The 19,132-nt window shown below is 42.3% G+C and overlaps 1 protein-coding gene across 1 annotated transcript in view; it reads left to right on the top strand.

Annotated features, from left to right (window-relative positions):
- Positions 1 to 19,132, top strand: part of NHS (NHS actin remodeling regulator) — a 222,438-nt gene that overhangs the window by 192,881 nt on the left and 10,425 nt on the right. Inside the window, exons 3-5 of the mRNA XM_044287565.1 lie at positions 2,539 to 2,669; positions 14,211 to 14,273; positions 17,735 to 17,924. Of these exons, the coding sequence (XP_044143500.1) occupies positions 2,539 to 2,669; positions 14,211 to 14,273; positions 17,735 to 17,924 (384 nt within the window). The remainder of the gene's footprint in view (positions 1 to 2,538; positions 2,670 to 14,210; positions 14,274 to 17,734; positions 17,925 to 19,132) is intronic.

Genomic DNA, 19,132 nt, shown 5'->3' with positions numbered 1-19,132 from the left:
ATCTGCAAAAAAATCATCAGGTGTAATACAGGCTTAGCTCACTTATATAGTGCTGCCATATTCTGCAGCACTTTACAGACGTTATAATCACTTGTTGTCTCCAATGGAGTCCCCTATCAGTGTCTTTAGACCAGGCATGCTCAACCTGCGGCCCTCCAGCTGTTACAAAACTACAACTCCCAGCATGCCCGAACAGCTTACAGCTATCAGCCTATAGCAGGGCATTGTGGGAGTTGTAGTTTTGCAACAGCTGGAGGGCCGCAGGTTGAGCATCCCTGCTTTAGAGTAGATGATTACCATTCAGCGCTTGATTCTGAAGGTTTGATTTCCATTGACAGTGTTGCTGTCAGTTATTGTAGGATCCACCGTCTCCTCTGGCCTGGAGGAGTAATTATATCATAAAAATGAGGCCTCCCTGCCTGCGTTTTATAGCTGCAGTAAAAGCTTTATGTAGCAGAGGCATTTTCCTTCTCTCTATGAGGTCCTGTAGAAGATGTACTGTCCTTCTGACACTGCAAAGTTCACATCAGTCTGTCTCTTCTCCGGTCTACCATAAAGTCATACATCTAAGCTAGAAGGGAACAAGGAACTGTAAGAAGGCTTCACGTTGAGAAATTGGGGGTCAATGATTTAACTAAGGTTAAATTGCTATTAAACTCACATATTAAATAAAAAGAGAACATTAAGTACTCAGAGAGATGGAGGATAATATGAGAACATCCAGCACAATGTCCGTTCTATCCACAAGGGGAAAGGCATTTCTACGCAACACATTGAGAGGCATTTACTAGTGTCTCTGTGCCACAATCGTGGAGTGAAACAGTGTCAAATGATAGCACGTGTCATATATGCTTAATAAATAGCAATCTTCTGGGGGGGTTTGGGGGGGGGGGCTTCTTGCTACTTTTCTGAAGTGTCAAGAAAAAGGTGGGGCTTTGTGGGAGGGGCTTAGTACAGTCTACCGGATTTTTATAACTTACGACAGAAACTGGCGTAAGTTATAGCTGAAGTATATGCCAGACTTCATTTTCTGGCTCATGGACTGCCAAAGGTGTGCCTAATTTATTAAGAGGCAATTAGGCGCATCATGTAGATTGTAAGCCCTCACGGGCAGGGCCCTCTCTCCTTCTGTACCAGTTTGTAACTCATCTTGTTTATGATTAGTGCAATTGTCTGTTTTATGTATGTATACCCCTTTTCATATGTACAGCTCTATGGAATGAATGGCACTTTAATAATAAATAATAATAAAAAATAATAATCTCACTCTGGCGAATAGGCTTCAAGACTGGTGTATGGGAATGCTAGTCTTGATAAAATGCCCCTCATTATTTTCCTATTATTTCCATTGCCTATACATTCCTGAGCTAGGTGGATTACTTTTAAACTATAGATTGTGTGGATTTCAGAATGTACTTTTTATTACAATCTTGGAAAAGCTCTACTGAAAATTCAGGGCATCAGTTGTGCGTTGCGTGAAAATCGCAGCATGCTCTATATTCAGCGTTTTTCACGCAACGCAGGCACCATAGAAGTGAATGGGGCCGCGTGAAAATCGCAAGCAAGTGTGGATGAGGTGCGATTTTCACGCATGGTTGCTAGGTGACGATCGGGCTGGGGACCCGATCTGTATTATTTTCCCTTATAACATGGTTATAAGGTAAAATAATAGCATTCTGAATACAGAATGCAAAGTAAAATAGTGATGGAGGGGTTAAAAAAAAAAAAAAACTCACCAAGTCCACTTGATTGCGTAGTTGCGGATCTCTGTCTTCTTCTGTAATGTTCAGCTGCCGGCTAAGGACCTGTGGTGACGTCACATCACATGATCCAATCACATGGTCCCTCACCATGGTGATGAAGCATGTGATTGGACCATGTGATGAGCACAGTGACGTCACCAAAGGTCCTATTCCTGTGCACAGCAAAGAAGAAGACAGAAGAGATGCCGGCTGCGCGATCAAATGGATTAAGGTGAGTTAAATTTTATTTTTATTTTTTTAACCCCTCCAGCCCTATTGTACTATGCATTCTGTATTAAGAATGCTATTATTTTCCCTTATAACCATGTTATAAGGGAAAATAATACAATCTACAGAACACTGATTCCAAACCCGAACTTCTGTGAAGAAGTTCGGGTTTGGGTACCAAACATGCCGATTTTTCTCACACGTGTGCAAAACTCATTACAATGTTTTGCACTCACGCGGAAAAATCGTGCATGTTCCCGCAACGCACCCGCACCTTTTCCCGCAACGCCCGTGTGAAACCAGCCTTAGACTTGACATACTTCATATACTAACTATAGCTGGTTTGCCAAGCAACTAAAAGGCTTGGCTGCCATCTTGTGGAAAACAGGAGCACTGACATGCAAAAGTTATAACGCTGTCATTCTCTAGCAGACTTGTGTCATATCTCAGTTTGTAGAATCTGTGTTATCCGTATTAGTTTTAGTTTTACAGTGATTTGATTTTTTAAAAATGCATTTTTTTTTAGATTTCTCATTCTAACTGGTATTTCCTTTTTTCTCCTAAACAGAGCAGCGGGCTCGAGCAGATAACAGAGAACGAAGGTTCACGGGCTCTGTTTTTACAGCACCTCCATTTCCATCATACCCAGCAGCTCATACTATAAAGAGACGTGAAGTAAAGGAACGACAACTTGCACCAGTAAGATGTTGTCTAGTCATTTATGCTCAGTGTTAAAATATATTTGTAAGTCTGTTTCAAGCTCGAAGCAAGAAAGCGTCTGCCCTGTCTGGGTCACTGGTCTGTCTGGACACAATGGCAATCTCATTTTGCAGTAAAAAAAATTGGTAGATCCTAATATATTACCGAATCAGTTTATTTGAAAATATACATCTAAAAACCTTTTACTTAAACAGTAACAATAAAGGGGTCATCCGAGACTTTACAATTGAGTGACTAGGGCGGAAGTGTAATACCAGGCACAGCCACTACAACATGTACAGACGTGGACAAAATTGTTGGTACCCTTTGGTCAATGAAAGAAAAAGTCACAATGGTCACAGAAATAACTTTAATCTGACAAAAGTAATAATAAATTAAAATTCTATAAATGTTAACCAATGAAAGTCAGACATTGTTTTTCAACCATGCTTCAACAGAATTATGTAAAAAAATAAACTCATGAAACAGGCATGGACAAAAATGATGGTACCCCTAGAAAACACAGAACATAATGTGACCAAAGGGACATGTTAATTCAAGGTGTGTCCACTAATTAGCATCACAGGTGTCTACAACCTTGTAATCAGCCATTGGGCCTATATATATGGCTCCAGGTAATCACTGTGTTGTTTGGTGATATGGTGTGTACCACACTCGACATGGACCAGAGGAAGCAAAGGAAAGAGCTGTCTCAAGAGATCAGAAAGAAAATTATAGACAAGCATGTTAAAGGTAAAGGCTATAAGACCATCTCCAAGCAACTAGATGTTCCTGTGAGTACAGTTGCACATATTATTCATAAGTTTAAGATCCATGGGACTGTAGCCAACCTCCCTGGACGTGGCCGCAGGAGGAAAATTGATGACAAATCTAAGAGACGGATAATCCGAATGGTAACAAAAGAGCCTAGAAAGACTTCTAAAGAGATTCAAGGTGAACTTCATGCTCAAGGAACATCAGTGTCAGATCGCACCATCCGTCGTTGTTTGAGCCAAAGTGGACTACATGGGAGACGACCAAGGAGGACACCATTGTTGAAAACGAATCATAAAAAAGCAAGACTGGAATATGCCAAACTACATGTTGACAAGCCACAAAGCTTCTGGGAGAATGTCCTGTGGACAGATGAGACAAAAATCGAAGTTTTTGCCAAGGCACATCAGCTGTATGTTCACAGACGAAAAAATGAAGCATATCAAGAAAAGAACACTGTCCCTACTGTGAAACATGGAGGAGGCTCTGTTATGTTCTGGGGCTGCTTTGCTGCGTCTGGCACAGGGTGTCTTGAATCTGTGCAGGGTACAATGAAATCTCAAGACTATCAAGGAATTCTAGAGAGAAATGTACTAGCCAGTGTCAGAAAGCTTGGTCTCAGTCGCAGGTCATGGGTCTTGCAACAGGACAATGACCCAAAACACACCGCTAAAAACACCCAAGAATGGCTAAGAGGAAAAAATTGGACTATTCTAAAGTGGCCTTCTATGAGCCCTGACCTCAATCCTATTGAGCATCTTTGGAAGGAGCTGAAACATGCAGTCTGGAAAAGGCACCCTTCAAACCGGACACAACTGGAGCAGTTTGCTCATGAGGAGTGGGCCAAAATACCTGCTGAGAGGTGCAGATGTCTCATTGACAGTTACAGGAAGCGTTTGATTGCAGTGATTGCCTCAAAAGGTTGCGCAACAAAATATTAAGTTAGGGGTACCATCATTTTTGTCCATGCCTGTTTCATGAGTTTATTTTTTTACATAATTCTGTTGAAGCATGGTTGAAAAACAATGTCTGACTTTCATTGGTTAACATTTATAGAATTTTAATTTATTATTACTTTTGTCAGATTAAAGTTATTTCTGTGACCATTGTGACTTTTTCTTTCATTGACCAAAGGGTACCAACAATTTTGTCCACGTCTGTATGTAGCTGTGACTGCTAGTCATCTGATTAGTGGCAGGGGTCAGACCCCAGTTGATTTAACATTGATGGCCTTTCCTAATGGACATGAATTTTGAAGTCCCGGATAATCCCTTTAAATTATGGGGGTCATTTATGAAATCAGATATGTCAGTTCTGTGGCGTACAAAAGTCGCAATTCGTGGCAACTGCAGCATTTTCATGGCAACTGCGACTTTCTGGTGACATTTCATTAACCTCGCCACTTTTCACAGCGGTCTATGTTTAAGGGCTAAAAGTAAGATTAGACCTGGAATATGGCTCATTTACTATGTGTGACTTTTTCAAAAGTCACAAAAAAGTCACAACCCACGCCAGGCAGCCCTCTGGTCTACTGTTACACCTAAATTTATAAACCACATTACACTCACTCCACATATATTATTAAACTGCAAAGCCAGACTTAAAACTGAGATAGAAACATTCTTAAATGATAAATGACCCCCTATATGTTTAAAGGCACGCTCCAGATAACCCGGATGCCCTGTTTTATGCCTTGTTCATGGCCAATGCACGACACAGGGATACAAAACTGATACATTGAGGGACACTTGGCAATGTGTGTATGCCACTATTGTGCAGATAAAAAGTCTCAAATTATGAAATTTTTGTGTCATAATTTGCAGCTTTTTGAGCTTCTTGACACTTTTCTTAGTAAGAAAAGGGGCAGGTCTTAGTGGGAAGGGGTGGGGTGGGGAGACAATCACGGTCTGCCGGATTTACTATAACTGATGACAGAAACTGGCATAAGTTATAGCTCAAGTCTTGAGTTTCTGGCAGAGTTGCAACTCATTTTGTAAGAGGTATCTACTTCCTAGGCCTCATGCACACGACCGTTCCTGTTTTTGCGGTCCTCAAAAAAAAGGAAGCCGCCCGTGTGCCTTCCTCAATTTGCGGAACGGAACGAGTGGCCCATTGTAGAAATGCCTATTCATGCTAAAAAAAAATTTTGCGGGGGCCATGGAACTGAGCAACGGATGCGGACAGCACACGGAGTGCTGTCCTCATCGTTTGCGGCTCCATTGAAGTGAATGGGTCCGCACCCAAGCCGCAAAAAATGTGTCTCGGATGCGTACCACAACAATGGTTGTGTGCATGAGGCCTTAGTAAGTTAGGTGCATCTTACTTACTGACTGGAATATGGGAGTGCCAGTCTTGATAAATCTCCTCACTGTGTTATGCCCTGTGCAACACAATAGGCAACGTTTACTAAAGGGTTTACACCATCATTGTGACGTAAAAAAAGTCCCATATTATGGCGCATGCTAGAATTGCACAATAATTTGCGACTTTTCACGTGTCTTATCACTTTCTAAAAGAGGCAAGGAAGTGGTGGGCTTAGCGACAGAGGGCATGCTGTCCGGCAGTCTGCCAGCTTTACTGGCGAAACTGGTGTAAATTCAAATAAGTTCAAATCTATGCCGGTCCATTCAAAAATCTGGCACGAGCACTACCTGGAAAAGTGCCAATTTATTAAGAGGCCTGTGCCTCTTGATAAATTTGCTGAATTCTGGGCCAACGGACTTTATCCTAAGCCTTGTATACCAGTATACTTACACCAGTATAAGTATATCTCCCACTATGTATCAGTTTTGTATGGAGATAATACAGTTAAAAAGAAAAACTCAGTTTATGCTTTGGCCTAAAATAATCTTTGTTCAGGATGATAAACAATGGTTTCAATTAAAAGAACAGGTTTATATTTTAGGTGCTTAAAAGGCTTCTGTCACCCCACTTAACCTCTTAAGGACATAGGGCGTACAGGTACGCCCTTGTGCCCTGGTACTTAAGGACACAGGGCGTACATGTACGCCCTGTGCATTTTCGATCACCGCCGCACGGCGGGCGGTGATCGGAACCCCGTGCCTGCTCAAATCATTGAGCAGGCACTTGGAGCAAATGCGCCGGGGGGTCCGGTGACCCCCCCATGTATGCGATCGCAGAAAACCGCAGGTCAATTCAGACCTGCGGTTTTCTGCGTTTCCGGGTTATTCGGGTCTCTGAAGTCCCGATAACCCGGAACAGGATGGTGATGGTGGTGTGATTTCACTCCACCAATCACCATCCAGCAATCCTGAGTGGTGATGGTGACATCACCACTCAGGATCGCTTTCTGATTGGTCTGTGGGCGGTCCGGCGGCAGATTCAAAAGAGGCAGGCGCTCCTCTCCTCCTCCTTTTGTGTTCCGGAGCCGGAGGAGAGAGGAGCTGCCTGCACGTGTCTGCTGCACCCGATCTGTGCCCCCCAGGACCCGATCTGTGCCCCCCAGGACCCGATCTGTGCCCCCCAGGACCCCATCAGGTACATAGGGACAGCTAGGGAAAGTTTGGTTTAGGCAGGGGAAAAAAAAGGGAAAGTTAGTTTTTGAACTTTGATTGCATCACCCTAGTTAGGGTGTCTGGGGTCCACAGCACAGCTGTGTGACCCTAGACCCCCCAGGGGTGCTGCCACTTGCCCCCCCACCCCCTGCCCCCCCCCCCCACCTTTTTTGGGGTGCATTTTTTTTTTTTTTCGTGTACGCTGACTGTGGCCGGCACTTAGTGTCCGGCCACTGTTAGCGCATCGCACACCCCACCGCTGATCAACTTCGGACGGTTGATCAGCGGTTTAGAATTTTTTTCCCCACATTTTTTGCCCTTTTTTTAGTTAGTTTATTTTATTTTTTTTCTGTTAGTTTTAGGGTGAGTTCGTGAACACCCGTGCCCCCACACACACGCACACAAAATAAAGAGTTACACACACGCACATATACACGCAGACACACACTCCCCTATGGCCCGCCGGACGTTCTCGGCCGAGGAGGCATACGCCCAGATTGCCTCTGACTCCGAGAGTCCCAGTGAGGATGAGGATGACCCCACATTCCTGTTGTCATCCGCATCCTCCTCATCATCTAGCGATGATGATGAGCCCCCAAGGCGGCGGAGACGCCGCCAGGCGGAGCAAGGGGACCGCCATGTTAGGGACCCTGTGGCCCACACTAGTACGAGCAGCTCTGGGGCTCGTACTGGTTTCCCGGCCCACCAGTTAAATCCACCGGAGCCCCCTGCCGGTGAACTTGTCTGGTGTAGCCCAGAGCGATACGAGCCTGTGATTCCTGATTTTGTAGGCCAATCAGGAATCCAGATTTCCACAGTGGGCTACACTGAATATGACTTTTTTTGTCATTTTTTCAGTGACCCACTGGTAAATCTGATGGTGGAGCAGACGAATCTGTACGCCCAACAGTTCGTCGCTCAACACCCGGGCTCCTTTTTGGCCAGGCCCGGTGGCTGGACGCCGGTCAGTGCAGCCGAAATGAGGACATTTTGGGGCCTCGTGCTGCATATGGGCCTGGTCAAAAAACCCAGTGTCAGGCTGTACTGGAGTGGGGACGTCCTATACCAGGCCCCACTTTACAGTACAGCCATGACACGCTCCCGGTTTGAGGCCATCCGGAAATGTCTGCATTATTCCGATAATGCAGCATGTCCCCCCCGAGGTGATCCTGCCCATGACCGTCTGTACAAGATACGGCCGGTCATCGATCACTTTGGGGCCAAATTCATGGAGGCCTATGTACCTGGAAGAGAGGTCGCGGTTGACGAGTCTCTCATTGCGTTCAAGGGGAGACTCATTTTCCGCCAGTATGTGCCATCCAAGCGGGCGAGGTATGGCGTGAAGCTATACAAAATTTGTGAGAGTACCTCAGGGTACACTTACAAATTTCGTGTATACGAGGGGCGAGATTCCCGGATTCAACCCCCAGAATGTCCCCCCACTCTGGGTGTTACCGGGAAACTTGTGTGGGACCTTATGTACCCACTGCTGGATAAGGGTTACCACCTTTACGTGGATAACTTTTATACCAGTATCCCCTTGTTCCAGTCCCTTGCCGCCAGATCCACGTCCGCTTGTGGGACCGTGCGGAAAAATCAACGCGGCCTCCCTGCCCACCCCCTCCAGGTACCTATCCCCAGGGGTGAGACCCGTGCCCTTACCACTGGAAACCTGTTGCTGGTCAGGTATAAGGACAAGAGGGATGTCCTTATGCTGTCCACAATTCATGGTAACGGCATCACCCCTGTCCCTGTGCGAGGTACCGCGGCAACGGTCCTCAAGCCCGATTGTATCGTCGCTTACAATCGGTATATGGGAGGAGTTGATCTCTCTGATCAAGTCCTCAAGCCATATAACGCCATGCGCAAAACCCGGGCATGGTACAAAAAAGTTGCGGTCTACTTGGTGCAGGTTGCCATGTACAACTCTTTTGTACTATCCCGAAGCGCTGGCAGCACAGGGACATTCCTCCAGTTCTATGAGGCAGTCCTCAAGGCCCTGATCTTTTCGGACCGGGAAAGAGCAGGCCGGAGTACCTCGGGAACTGTAGGTGCCCGGATCGTCCCTGGCCAACACTTTCCAGGTGTGGTCCCCCATACTGGAAAGAAGGGACGAACCCAAAAAAAGTGCAGAGTGTGTCGCAGGAGGGGGATACGGAAGGACACGACTACTCAGTGCGACACTTGCCCCGATCATCCGGGCCTCTGCATTGACGGTTGCTTCAGGGAGTATCACACTTCCATGGAGTACTAAATTTATATCCCAATTTAGCACTGACATCGGATAAAAAAAAAATGGTTCTCAGACTTGAGACACCCAAAAAAACTAAAATAATTTATTAAAAGTAGACATAGGTATTGCCGCGTCAGTAATAATCTCCTCTATAAAAATGCCCCATTACCTAACCCCCCAGATTAACACGGTCCAGAAAAAAAAAAAAAAGGTGCAAAAAAAGTTTTTTTTGTCACCTTACATAATAAAAAGTTTAATAGCAAGCGATCAAAAAGTCATATAGCCCCCAAATTAGTGCCAATAAAACCGTCATCTCATCCCGCAAAAAATGAGCCCCCACATAAGATAATCAGATAAAAAAAAAAATAGAAAATGACTCTTAGACTTTAGAGATACAAAAATTTTTTTAGGGTTTCAAAAAGGATAATATAGTCTAAAACCTAAATAATTGTAAAAAAAAGTTGACTTATTAGGTATCGCCGCATCCGTAAGAATCTCCTCTATAAAAATACCCCATGACCCAACCCCCCAGATTAACACAGTAAAAAAAAAAAAAAAAAAAAAGGTGCAAAAAAATATTTTTTTGTCACCTTACATAACAAAAAGTTTAATAGCAAGCGATCAAAAAGTCATATAGCCCCCAAAATAGTGCCAATAGAACCGTCCGCTCATCCCGCAAAAAATGAGCCCCCACATAAGATAATTGGCTAAAAGAAAATAAAAAAAATGACACTTAGACTTTAGAGATACCCAAAAAAAAATGTTGTATCAAAAAAGATAATATAGTCAAAAACCTAAATAATTGTAAAAAAAAAGTTGACTTATTAGATATTGCCGCGTCCGTAAGAATCTCCTCTATAACAATATCCCATGACTTAACTACCCAGATTAACACGGTTAAAAAAAAAAAAAAAAACGGTGCCAAAACCGCTATTTTTGGCACTTTTCCATTTCAGTCCGTTTTTTCCGGTAACAAAACAAGGGTTAACAACCAAACAAAAGTTAAAATTTATTACCCTGATACTGCAGTTTACAGAAATGCCACATTTGTGGTCGTAAACTGCTGTATCCGTAAAAGGGAGGCCGCAAAAGGAAAGGACCGACATGGTTTCTGGAAGGCCGATTTTGATGGCCTTTTTTATTGACACCATATCCCTTTTGAAGCCCCCCTGATGCCCCCCTAGAGTAAAAACTCCCTAAAATTGACCCCATCTAAGAAACTACACCCCTCAAGGTATTCAAAAATGATTATACAAACTTTATTAACCCTTTAGGTGTTCCTCAACAGTTAATGGCAAATGGAGATGAAATATCAGAATTTCTATTTTTGGTAACCTTGCCTCACAAAAATGTAATATAGAGCAACCAAAAATTATATTTGCCCTAAAAATACTCCCCCAAAAAATGCCACCTTATCCCGTAGTTTCCAAAATGGGGTCACTTTTAGGGAGTTTCAACTCCAGGGGTGCATCAGGGGGGTTGAAACAGGACACGGTGTAAATAAACCGGTCCATAAAAATCAGCCCTCCAAAAACCAAACGGCGCACCTTTCACTCTACGCCCCGCTGTGTGGCCGTACAGTAGTGTACGGCCACATATTGGGTGTTTCTGTAAACGGCAGAGTCAGGGTAATAAAGATACAGTCTTGTTTGGCTGTTAACCCTTGCTTTGTTAGTAGAAAACATGGGTTAAAATGGAAAATAAGGCAAAAAAATTAAATTTTCCAATTTCATCCCCATTTGCCAATAACTCTTGTGCAACACCTAAAGGGTTAACGACGTATGTAAAACCAGTTTTGAATACCTTGAGGGGTGTAGTTTCTTAGATGGGGTCACTTTTAGGGAGTTTCTACTCCAGGGGTGCATCAGGGGGCTTCAAATGGGACATGGTGTAAATAAACCAGTCCATAAAAATCAGCCCTCCAAAAACCAAACGGCGCACCTTTCACTCTACGCCCCGCTGTGTGGCCGTACAGTAGTGTACGGCCACATATTGGGTGTTTCTGTAAACGGCAGAGTCAGGGTAATAAAGATACAGTCTTGTTTGGCTGTTAACCCTTGCTTTGTTAGTGGAAAACATGGGTTAAAATGGAAAATAAGGCAAAAAAATGGAATTTTCAAATTTCATCCCCATTTGCCAATAACTCTTGTGCAACATCTAAAGGGTTAACGACGTATGTAAAACCAGTTTTGAATACCTTGAGGGGTGTAGTTTCTTAGATGGGGTCACTTTTAGGGAGTTTCTACTCCGGGGGTGCATCAGGGGGCTTCAAATGGGACATGGTGTAAATAAACCAGTCCATAAAAATCAGCCCTCCAAAAACCACACGGCGCACCTTTCACTCTACGCCCCGCTGTGTGGCCGTACAGTAGTTTGCGGCCACATATTGGGTGTTTCTGTAAACGGCAGAGTCAGGGCAATAAAGATACAGTCTTGTTTGGCTGTTAACCCTTGATTTGTTAGTGGAAAACATGGGTTAAAATGGAAAATAAGGCAAAAAAAGAAATTTTCTAATTTCATCCCCATTTGCCAATAACTCTTGTGCAACACCTAAAGGGTTAACGACGTATGTAAAACCAGTTTTGAATACCTTGAGGGGTGTAGTTTCTTAGATGGGGTCACTTTTAGGGAGTTTCTACTCTAGGGGTGCATCAGGGGGCTTCAAATGGGACATGGTGTAAATAAACCAGTCCATAAAAATCAACCTTCCAAAAACCATACGGCGCACCTTTCACTCTACGCCCCGCTGTGTGGCCGTACAGTAGTTTACGGCCACATATTGGGTGTTTCTGTAAACTGCAGAGTCAGGGCAATAAAGATACAGTCTTGTTTGGCTGTTAACCCTTGCTTTGTTAGTGGAAAAAATGGGTAAAAATGAAATATTAGACAGAAAAATGAAATTCTCAAATTTCATCCCCATTTGCCAATAACTCTTGTGCAACACCTAAAGGGTTAACAACATATGTAAAATCACTTTTGAATACCTTGAGGGGTGTAGTTTCTTAGATGGGGTCATTTTTGGGTGGTTTCTATTATGTAAGCCTCGCAAAGCGACTTCAGACCTGAAATGGTCCCTAAAAATTTAGTTTTTGTAAATTTCAGAAAAATTTCAAGATTTGCTCCTAAACTTCTAAGCCTTATAACATCCCCAAAAAATAAAATATCATTCCCAAAATAATTCACACATGAAGTAGACATATGGGGAATGTAAAGTCATCACAATTTTTGGGGGTATTACTATGTATTACAGAAGTAGAGAAACTGAAACTTTGAAATTTGCTAATTTTTCAAAATTTTTGATAAATTTGGTATTTTTTGGTGCAAAAAAAAATATTTTTTTGACTTAATTTTACTAGTGTCATGAAGTACAATATGTGACGAAAAAACAATGTCAGAACGGCCTGGATAAGTCAAAGCGTTTTAAAGTTATCAGCACTTAAAGTGACACTGGTCAGATTTGCAAAAAATGGCCTGGTCCTAAGGTGTAAAAAGGCTGTGTCCTTAAGGGGTTAAGTCATTTTTTTTTTTGGGCTAGTTAAATTCCTTATAGTGCGATGTATGAAAATATAATGCTCTTATTTACTTTCCTTCAGCAGTTTCTTCTAAAAACGAACTTTTATGATATGTAAATTAGGTCTCTACCAGCAAGTAGGGCGTCTACTTGCTGGTAGCCGCCGCAAAAAAAAAAACCCCTCGTCCTGTTGATTGACAGGGCCAGCCGCGATCTTCTCCTCCGGCTGGACCTGTCAACATTTCAAAAATCGCGCGCCTGTGTTCATTTGGCGCAGGCGCTCTGAGATGAGGAGGCTCGCCTCCTCAGCACTCCCTCAGTGCGCCTGCGCCGATGACGTCTTCTCTTTCGGTGATGTCATCGGCGCAGGCGCACTGAGGGAGTTCTGAGGAGGCGAGTCTCCTCATCTCAGAGCGCCTGCACCGAATGAACACAGGCGCGCGATTTTTGAAATGCTGACAGGGCCGGCCGGAGGAGGAGATCACGGCTGGCCCTGTCAATCAACAGGACGAGGGGGCGTTTTTTTGCACCGGCTACCAGCAAGTAGATGCCCTACTTGCTGGTAGAGACCTCATTTACATATTATAAAAGTTCGTTTTTAGAAAAAAACAGCTGAAGGAAAGTAAGTAAGAGCATTATATTTTCATATATCGCAGTATAAGGAATTTAACTAGCCCCCCCAAAAAAATGACTTTAGTGGGGTGACAGTGCCCTTTAAGGCTGTTGGAAGTCCAGAAATGTGGATAAAGGGAAATTAGGAATATAGGATATTACTTTGCCTTATGAACTCAGCACTGATGACCCTGCACTTATAAAAAGAGAACTGCATAAACTGCAATCCTTTCATATATTGCTGCTAGAAAATTACAATCCTTACAAGTAAGAGCAATCTAATAATACAGTAGGGAAGCCACAGGGGAACCAAATGTGCAAAGGCTTCCTTATGAATGAGTCAGTAGAAATTGACGGATTAGCTGGTGTGCCTGATCGTATTAGAAATTGGCTACATATCTCTCTGGTGGGTTGTCCCATTTGGGTAACCACTTTTCTAAATGCAGTCCCTCTGGCAGGGGACCAGTGTTTGTGTGCCATTGGGTTCCCTTTTCATAGTGCTTTATATAGCATTTCATGGGCTAATTTTTATGAGTGCTTCTGGGATGCCTTTCTTTATACAAGATTTCTTACTTCACCCAGTAGACACCATTAACAAATTCTACTTAATTACTTGACCACTGTTAGTATGCCAACTACATATTCGACACATTTCACTATAACCTACAGTAAGCATGATTGACTAAATATGCTAAAGTATCCACTGAAGAGTTAGGATAAACCTTCCTACAATTATTTTCATATCATTTGATTTATGATCACACTTTTTTTGCTTTTGTTCATTTTATGCATGCTTTTTACTTTTACATTGTAAGAATATTTTGATACATGTTTTACCATATTTTTTTTTACCATCTGTGCATGCTTTTAATGTTTCCCACATTTTATGTTCTTAGTTTAACAGAACCCGTCCGCCCTCCCCCACTGAATGTTGCCATTTGACCCCATGGAGTAGAAAGGTATTGGAAAGATAAAGTGTCCTTCTGTCCAAGTCCTACTGGCTTCACTCTATCCCTCTTTTTATTACCTCTATCTCCTTCTGTAACTACTTACACTTCCTTACTAATTCTTTTTCAAACAATATGAAAATTAAGCTCTGAAATGATTCTCTACTCAAGACTTGGAATGTTTCCCATTATCCGATGTGACCCTTGTGCTTGACCATGGGGTTTATTTTACCACATAATCCACAGAAGCAATTATTTGCAGCTTACAACATGCTTGATGGACCTCCCCAAAGAAATCTTTCCAAAGTTAAATAATGGGAGATATAGTTTATTATCTTATTAATAATCTAAATATATAGTGTAAAACAAACAAACAAATGCTTTTTTATTGTGTAATCTGTGGTTAATTCAGTCAACCATGGCCATGGCCAAATATAACAGATATCGGTGGACAGGATAGGTTCCAAGTGCCAGTATCTGTGAACTGCTACATATGAGACCCTTTTCTGAATATAATCTTCTTCTGTATGGTCACTCAAGTGCACAATTGTTTCTGATATTTGATACACATATGACATTAGTGGAGGCTTCTCAGTCATTACGAGTTGTCTGCTTATAATTACAATGGGATACAGCTAGGGATGTTAGACGTCAGATCACATCACAGGCGTTGTCCAATGGTCTTTTGTAGTTCAGGGAAAGAACCAACAACGAATTCCAGCCTTTCCCCTCTATCGTGCAGCAAACTTTTCCCCATGTTACCTAGGTAACAAAGTCTTTTGTACTTGTAGTTTGTATGAGCTATTCATGTCTACTGGGAGTGGACACAAAAGCTGCATTTGGAGGAGGAAAAAGATGTAGGTCTTCCAGCAAAGTTAGCTTAAAATCACTCTTTATGAGCTGTTTAGTGGAAATTTTGTAGAGGTAAGTGTCACTATGGACTATTCTACTATCCCTTTGTGTGTGCCATTTCTTTAGCCATGATTACCAGCGAACTACAGAGAAGATATAAAATAATAGTCACCAGAAAAAAATCGTTATGTAATGCAGATAAACAATGGAGAGTAGATGCAAATGAAAAATCAAGTCAAGCTGCTGAGTTTACTGTAAATTATATGGAAATGGGACTTAAATACTATAAAAGGAACTCAACTTGCCCCCTTTGCCTCCAGCAAGTGAAAAGTACTCTGATTTTGCTTGCTTAACATCTTCGCTTCTATCTTGTGTTTCCATGTTTCTATTCACTATTATGTGTATTTATATTGTTATATTGCCTGCAGTATTCTTTGCATGTATCATTTAATTTTTATTTCAGCTTACTATATACAACTCCAATTCGAAAAAAAAGTTGGGGTGCTATCGCCAATCAGCTGTTTGAGAAGGCACCGATACTCCTGTGAGCGCCACAACCTTCTCCGCGGTATGAAGTGAATGGGGCTGAGCACGATATCAAGCACAGCCACTGTACAATGTATGGCGCTGTGCTTGGTAAACTACAGGAGCGCTGTTGCCTCCTCAAACAGCTGATTGGCGTGGGTCCGGGGTGTCGGACGCCCACAATCAAAATCCCAGAAAACTCCTTTAACCCCTTAAACTCATTTAAAACTTGATATCTGCAACACATCTCCAGAATTTGGGACAGGGCCATGTCTACCATTGTGTAGCATCCCCTCTTTTAATAACAGTTTTTAAATGTTAAGGAATTGAGGGAGGCCAGTTGCTGCAATTTTGGGAGAGGAATGTTGTCCCATTCGTGTCTGATGTAGTATTCTAGCTGTTCAACAGTCCTGGGTCTTCTTTGCTGGATTTTTCATTTCACAATGGGCCAAATGTTTTCTGTTGGTGAAAGGTCTGGACTGCAGGCAGGCCAGGTCAGCACCTGGACTCTTCTTCTGCAAAGCAATGCTATTGTGATGGATGGAATATGTGGTTTAGCCTTGAAATATGTTGTTCTAAAACCTCTATACATAGTTCAGCAGCCTTTTCAGATGTATAAGCTGGCCATGCTATAGGCACTAATGCAGCCCCATACCATCAGAGATGCAGGCTTTTAAATTGTGCACTGTTAGCAAGCTGGATAATCCCTCTCTGCAGAACACGGTGTCTTTGGTTTCCAAAAAGAATTTTACATTTTGATTCAGCTCACCACCAAAAAGTTTTTTATTTTGTCTCAGTCTATTTTAAATGATCCTTGGCCCAGAGAAGACAGCTCTGTTTCTGGATTGTGTTGACTGTGCTCAAGTGTTCCTGAGTCCATGCAGTGATTTCCAGTACAGAATCATGCTTGTTATTAATGCAGTGCTGTCTGAGGGCCCATAGATCACGAGCATCCAATATTGACCGTCAGCCTTTTTTCCAGATCCTGTGAATCTTTCACAATTTTGCTTTGAGAAATATTTTTCTGAAATTGTGCCACAATTTTTAGGCACAGTTTTTCACAGATTGGTGAACCTCTGCCCATCTTTGCTTCTGAGAGACTCTGCCTCTCTAACATGTTCTTTTTATACCCAGTCATGTGAGTTAGTAGCAAATTGCTCCTCGAGCAGTTTTTTTATATTAGCACCAGTTATCTTTCCAGCCTTTTGTTGCCTTTGTACTACCTTTTTATCAGATGTGTTGCTTTCATCAAGTTCTAAGTGAGTCAACTTTTTCCATGAAATGGTAAAATGGTCTTACTTTCGACATCTGATATGTGTTCTATGTTCTAGTGTGAATAAAATATGGAAATTGCATAGTTGTTTTTTTTAGATTTATTTTTATTTTGTACAGGAGACCAACTTTTTTGTAATTGGGGTTGTATATGTATATTAATGGGGTTGACCCTCCGATCATGAGAATGGAGACCTGTGTTCCCCGTTTGCGTGGAGTGGCAGACATGCCTGTGTCATCAACTCTATGGAACTGCCAGAGATAGCCCCATACAAGTGCTCAGCTCTCTCCAGCACCCCCATCAAGGTGAATGGAGCAGCAGCATGCATGCATGACTGCCAATCATTTCAAACGTGAGAAAAAAGGCCACAATTCTCATTGGCATGATCAGTGGAGGTCCCATCAGTTGGACCCCCAAAGATCAGACACTTATCTCCTTATCTGTGAATAGGGGACAAGTTGTTGCAATGGGACAACCCCTTTAATATCACTACTACTAAATATATGACTGAATAAAAAAAAACACTGCCAATGAAAACTAAGGAAAGATGTAGGGTGGGAAGCATTTCTGTTGCTTCACTAGTCTACATCTCTAATGCAAGCTTTAGTATTGAAACATCAATGATAGGGAGTGAAGTTGTCATAGAACATGATTTGGTCCTACGCTTTCCACTTACTACCACAGCAACTGAGGAAAGTGTAAATGGAGGAAGTTGGAAAATAAAGGTACTACTGGGAAAAAAACACAGCTTCATTGACTCACTAAAAAGTATATTGCCAATATCTATTATCTTTTCCCCATTATAAATGTATTTCTTTTACAGGCCCATCCACCTCAGGAGGAAGATGATATGGTTTTAGGCCAGAGGCCAAAAAATCCAATCCCTAATGTCCCATCTACACTGGATAAACAGACTAACTGGAACAAAGACTTACCTCTCCCTACACCTGAGGAGAAGATGAAACAGGAGTCCCAAGTCATCACTTCTTGCATTATCCCCATCAATGTTTCCGGTAGAGTCCAAATATTTTAAAAGTTCTGTTTTAGACATTGTGTTATGTACAGTACCCTATTAAGTCACGTGCAGCTTATAGAAGGGGATTTAATTTGAGGGTTTTTGGAGTCAGTTTTAAGTCTATCTTTGGTTTTTGTTGCTGCACCAAATTTATGAACACCAAAAGACGTTACATTGGGGCGAAAATAGTTCAACCCGGAATAGCGCCCCTCAATTATTACACCAAAAAGGGCAAATACGAGTAGAAAGCAATAAAATCAGTCTTTATTAATACATTACAAGAAAATTCACAGTATTAAAATGGTTGGTGGTACCAGCATAGACAAGACTAACAATGCCCTAGCAGGAGGTATAGACTAATGGTGAAATACAAACACATAGCTGGACGATTAGTAAGCCAAGGTATACAACACACTACATGATATAATGTTGAGACCTAAATAAAGTTCAAGTGCATGAACTCTACTCACATGTACATACTAAGGCAGCCCAAGCAATAAATATACAAATGTGTTACCATACCAAAAAGCCGTCTCCTCCTGCATCCCAACACACATTTCGCTAATGCTTTATCAGGGAGTAAGTGCTAAGTCTCAATGTCCCTGCCCACATATACATACACACCCACATCAAGACCCATGTAGCAAACCTGGGAATACTTCTTCACTACGCCCGCCATGCTGCCAATTAGGACCGGAAGTGACGTGTCTGCGCTCCAACCTGGAACGCATGTAACGACACATGGCGGGATGTAGTAACGCCGCATGCTAGACACTCCCACACCTCATCATGACGTATGGTTCTGATGCGATGCGCCCCACAGGTCACATGATGCAACCCATTGTAGAAGGCACAGCCACCCGAATCGATACACGGACACATAACAGTATTGGTGAGCCGACTACCCTATCAAAGCACCCCTGATTATATCCGGACCATTCATAATATAATTACTATGACCCCTAATAACCAATCCAAAGGCATAATGTGAATAATACTGTGCCAGTCAAGAAAAAGAATGTGAAAAACAGTGCACAGGTGAATAGTGACACACGTGAAAAACAACCACAACGTGAGTGTAAAAAAGTGAAGAGTGTATAAAATGTGGACAATATATATCTATATATATATATATCTATATATGTAAACATACCTATACAAATAAATGAATATACATTTTAATCACCTAAAAATATAAAAAGCTCA

Source organism: Bufo gargarizans, chromosome 3 (genome assembly GCF_014858855.1).
Source record: "Bufo gargarizans isolate SCDJY-AF-19 chromosome 3, ASM1485885v1, whole genome shotgun sequence".
Taxonomy (NCBI): Eukaryota; Metazoa; Chordata; class Amphibia; order Anura; family Bufonidae; genus Bufo; species Bufo gargarizans.
Note: the sequence above shows the minus strand (reverse complement) of the source record. Positions and strands in the feature narration are given on the sequence as shown.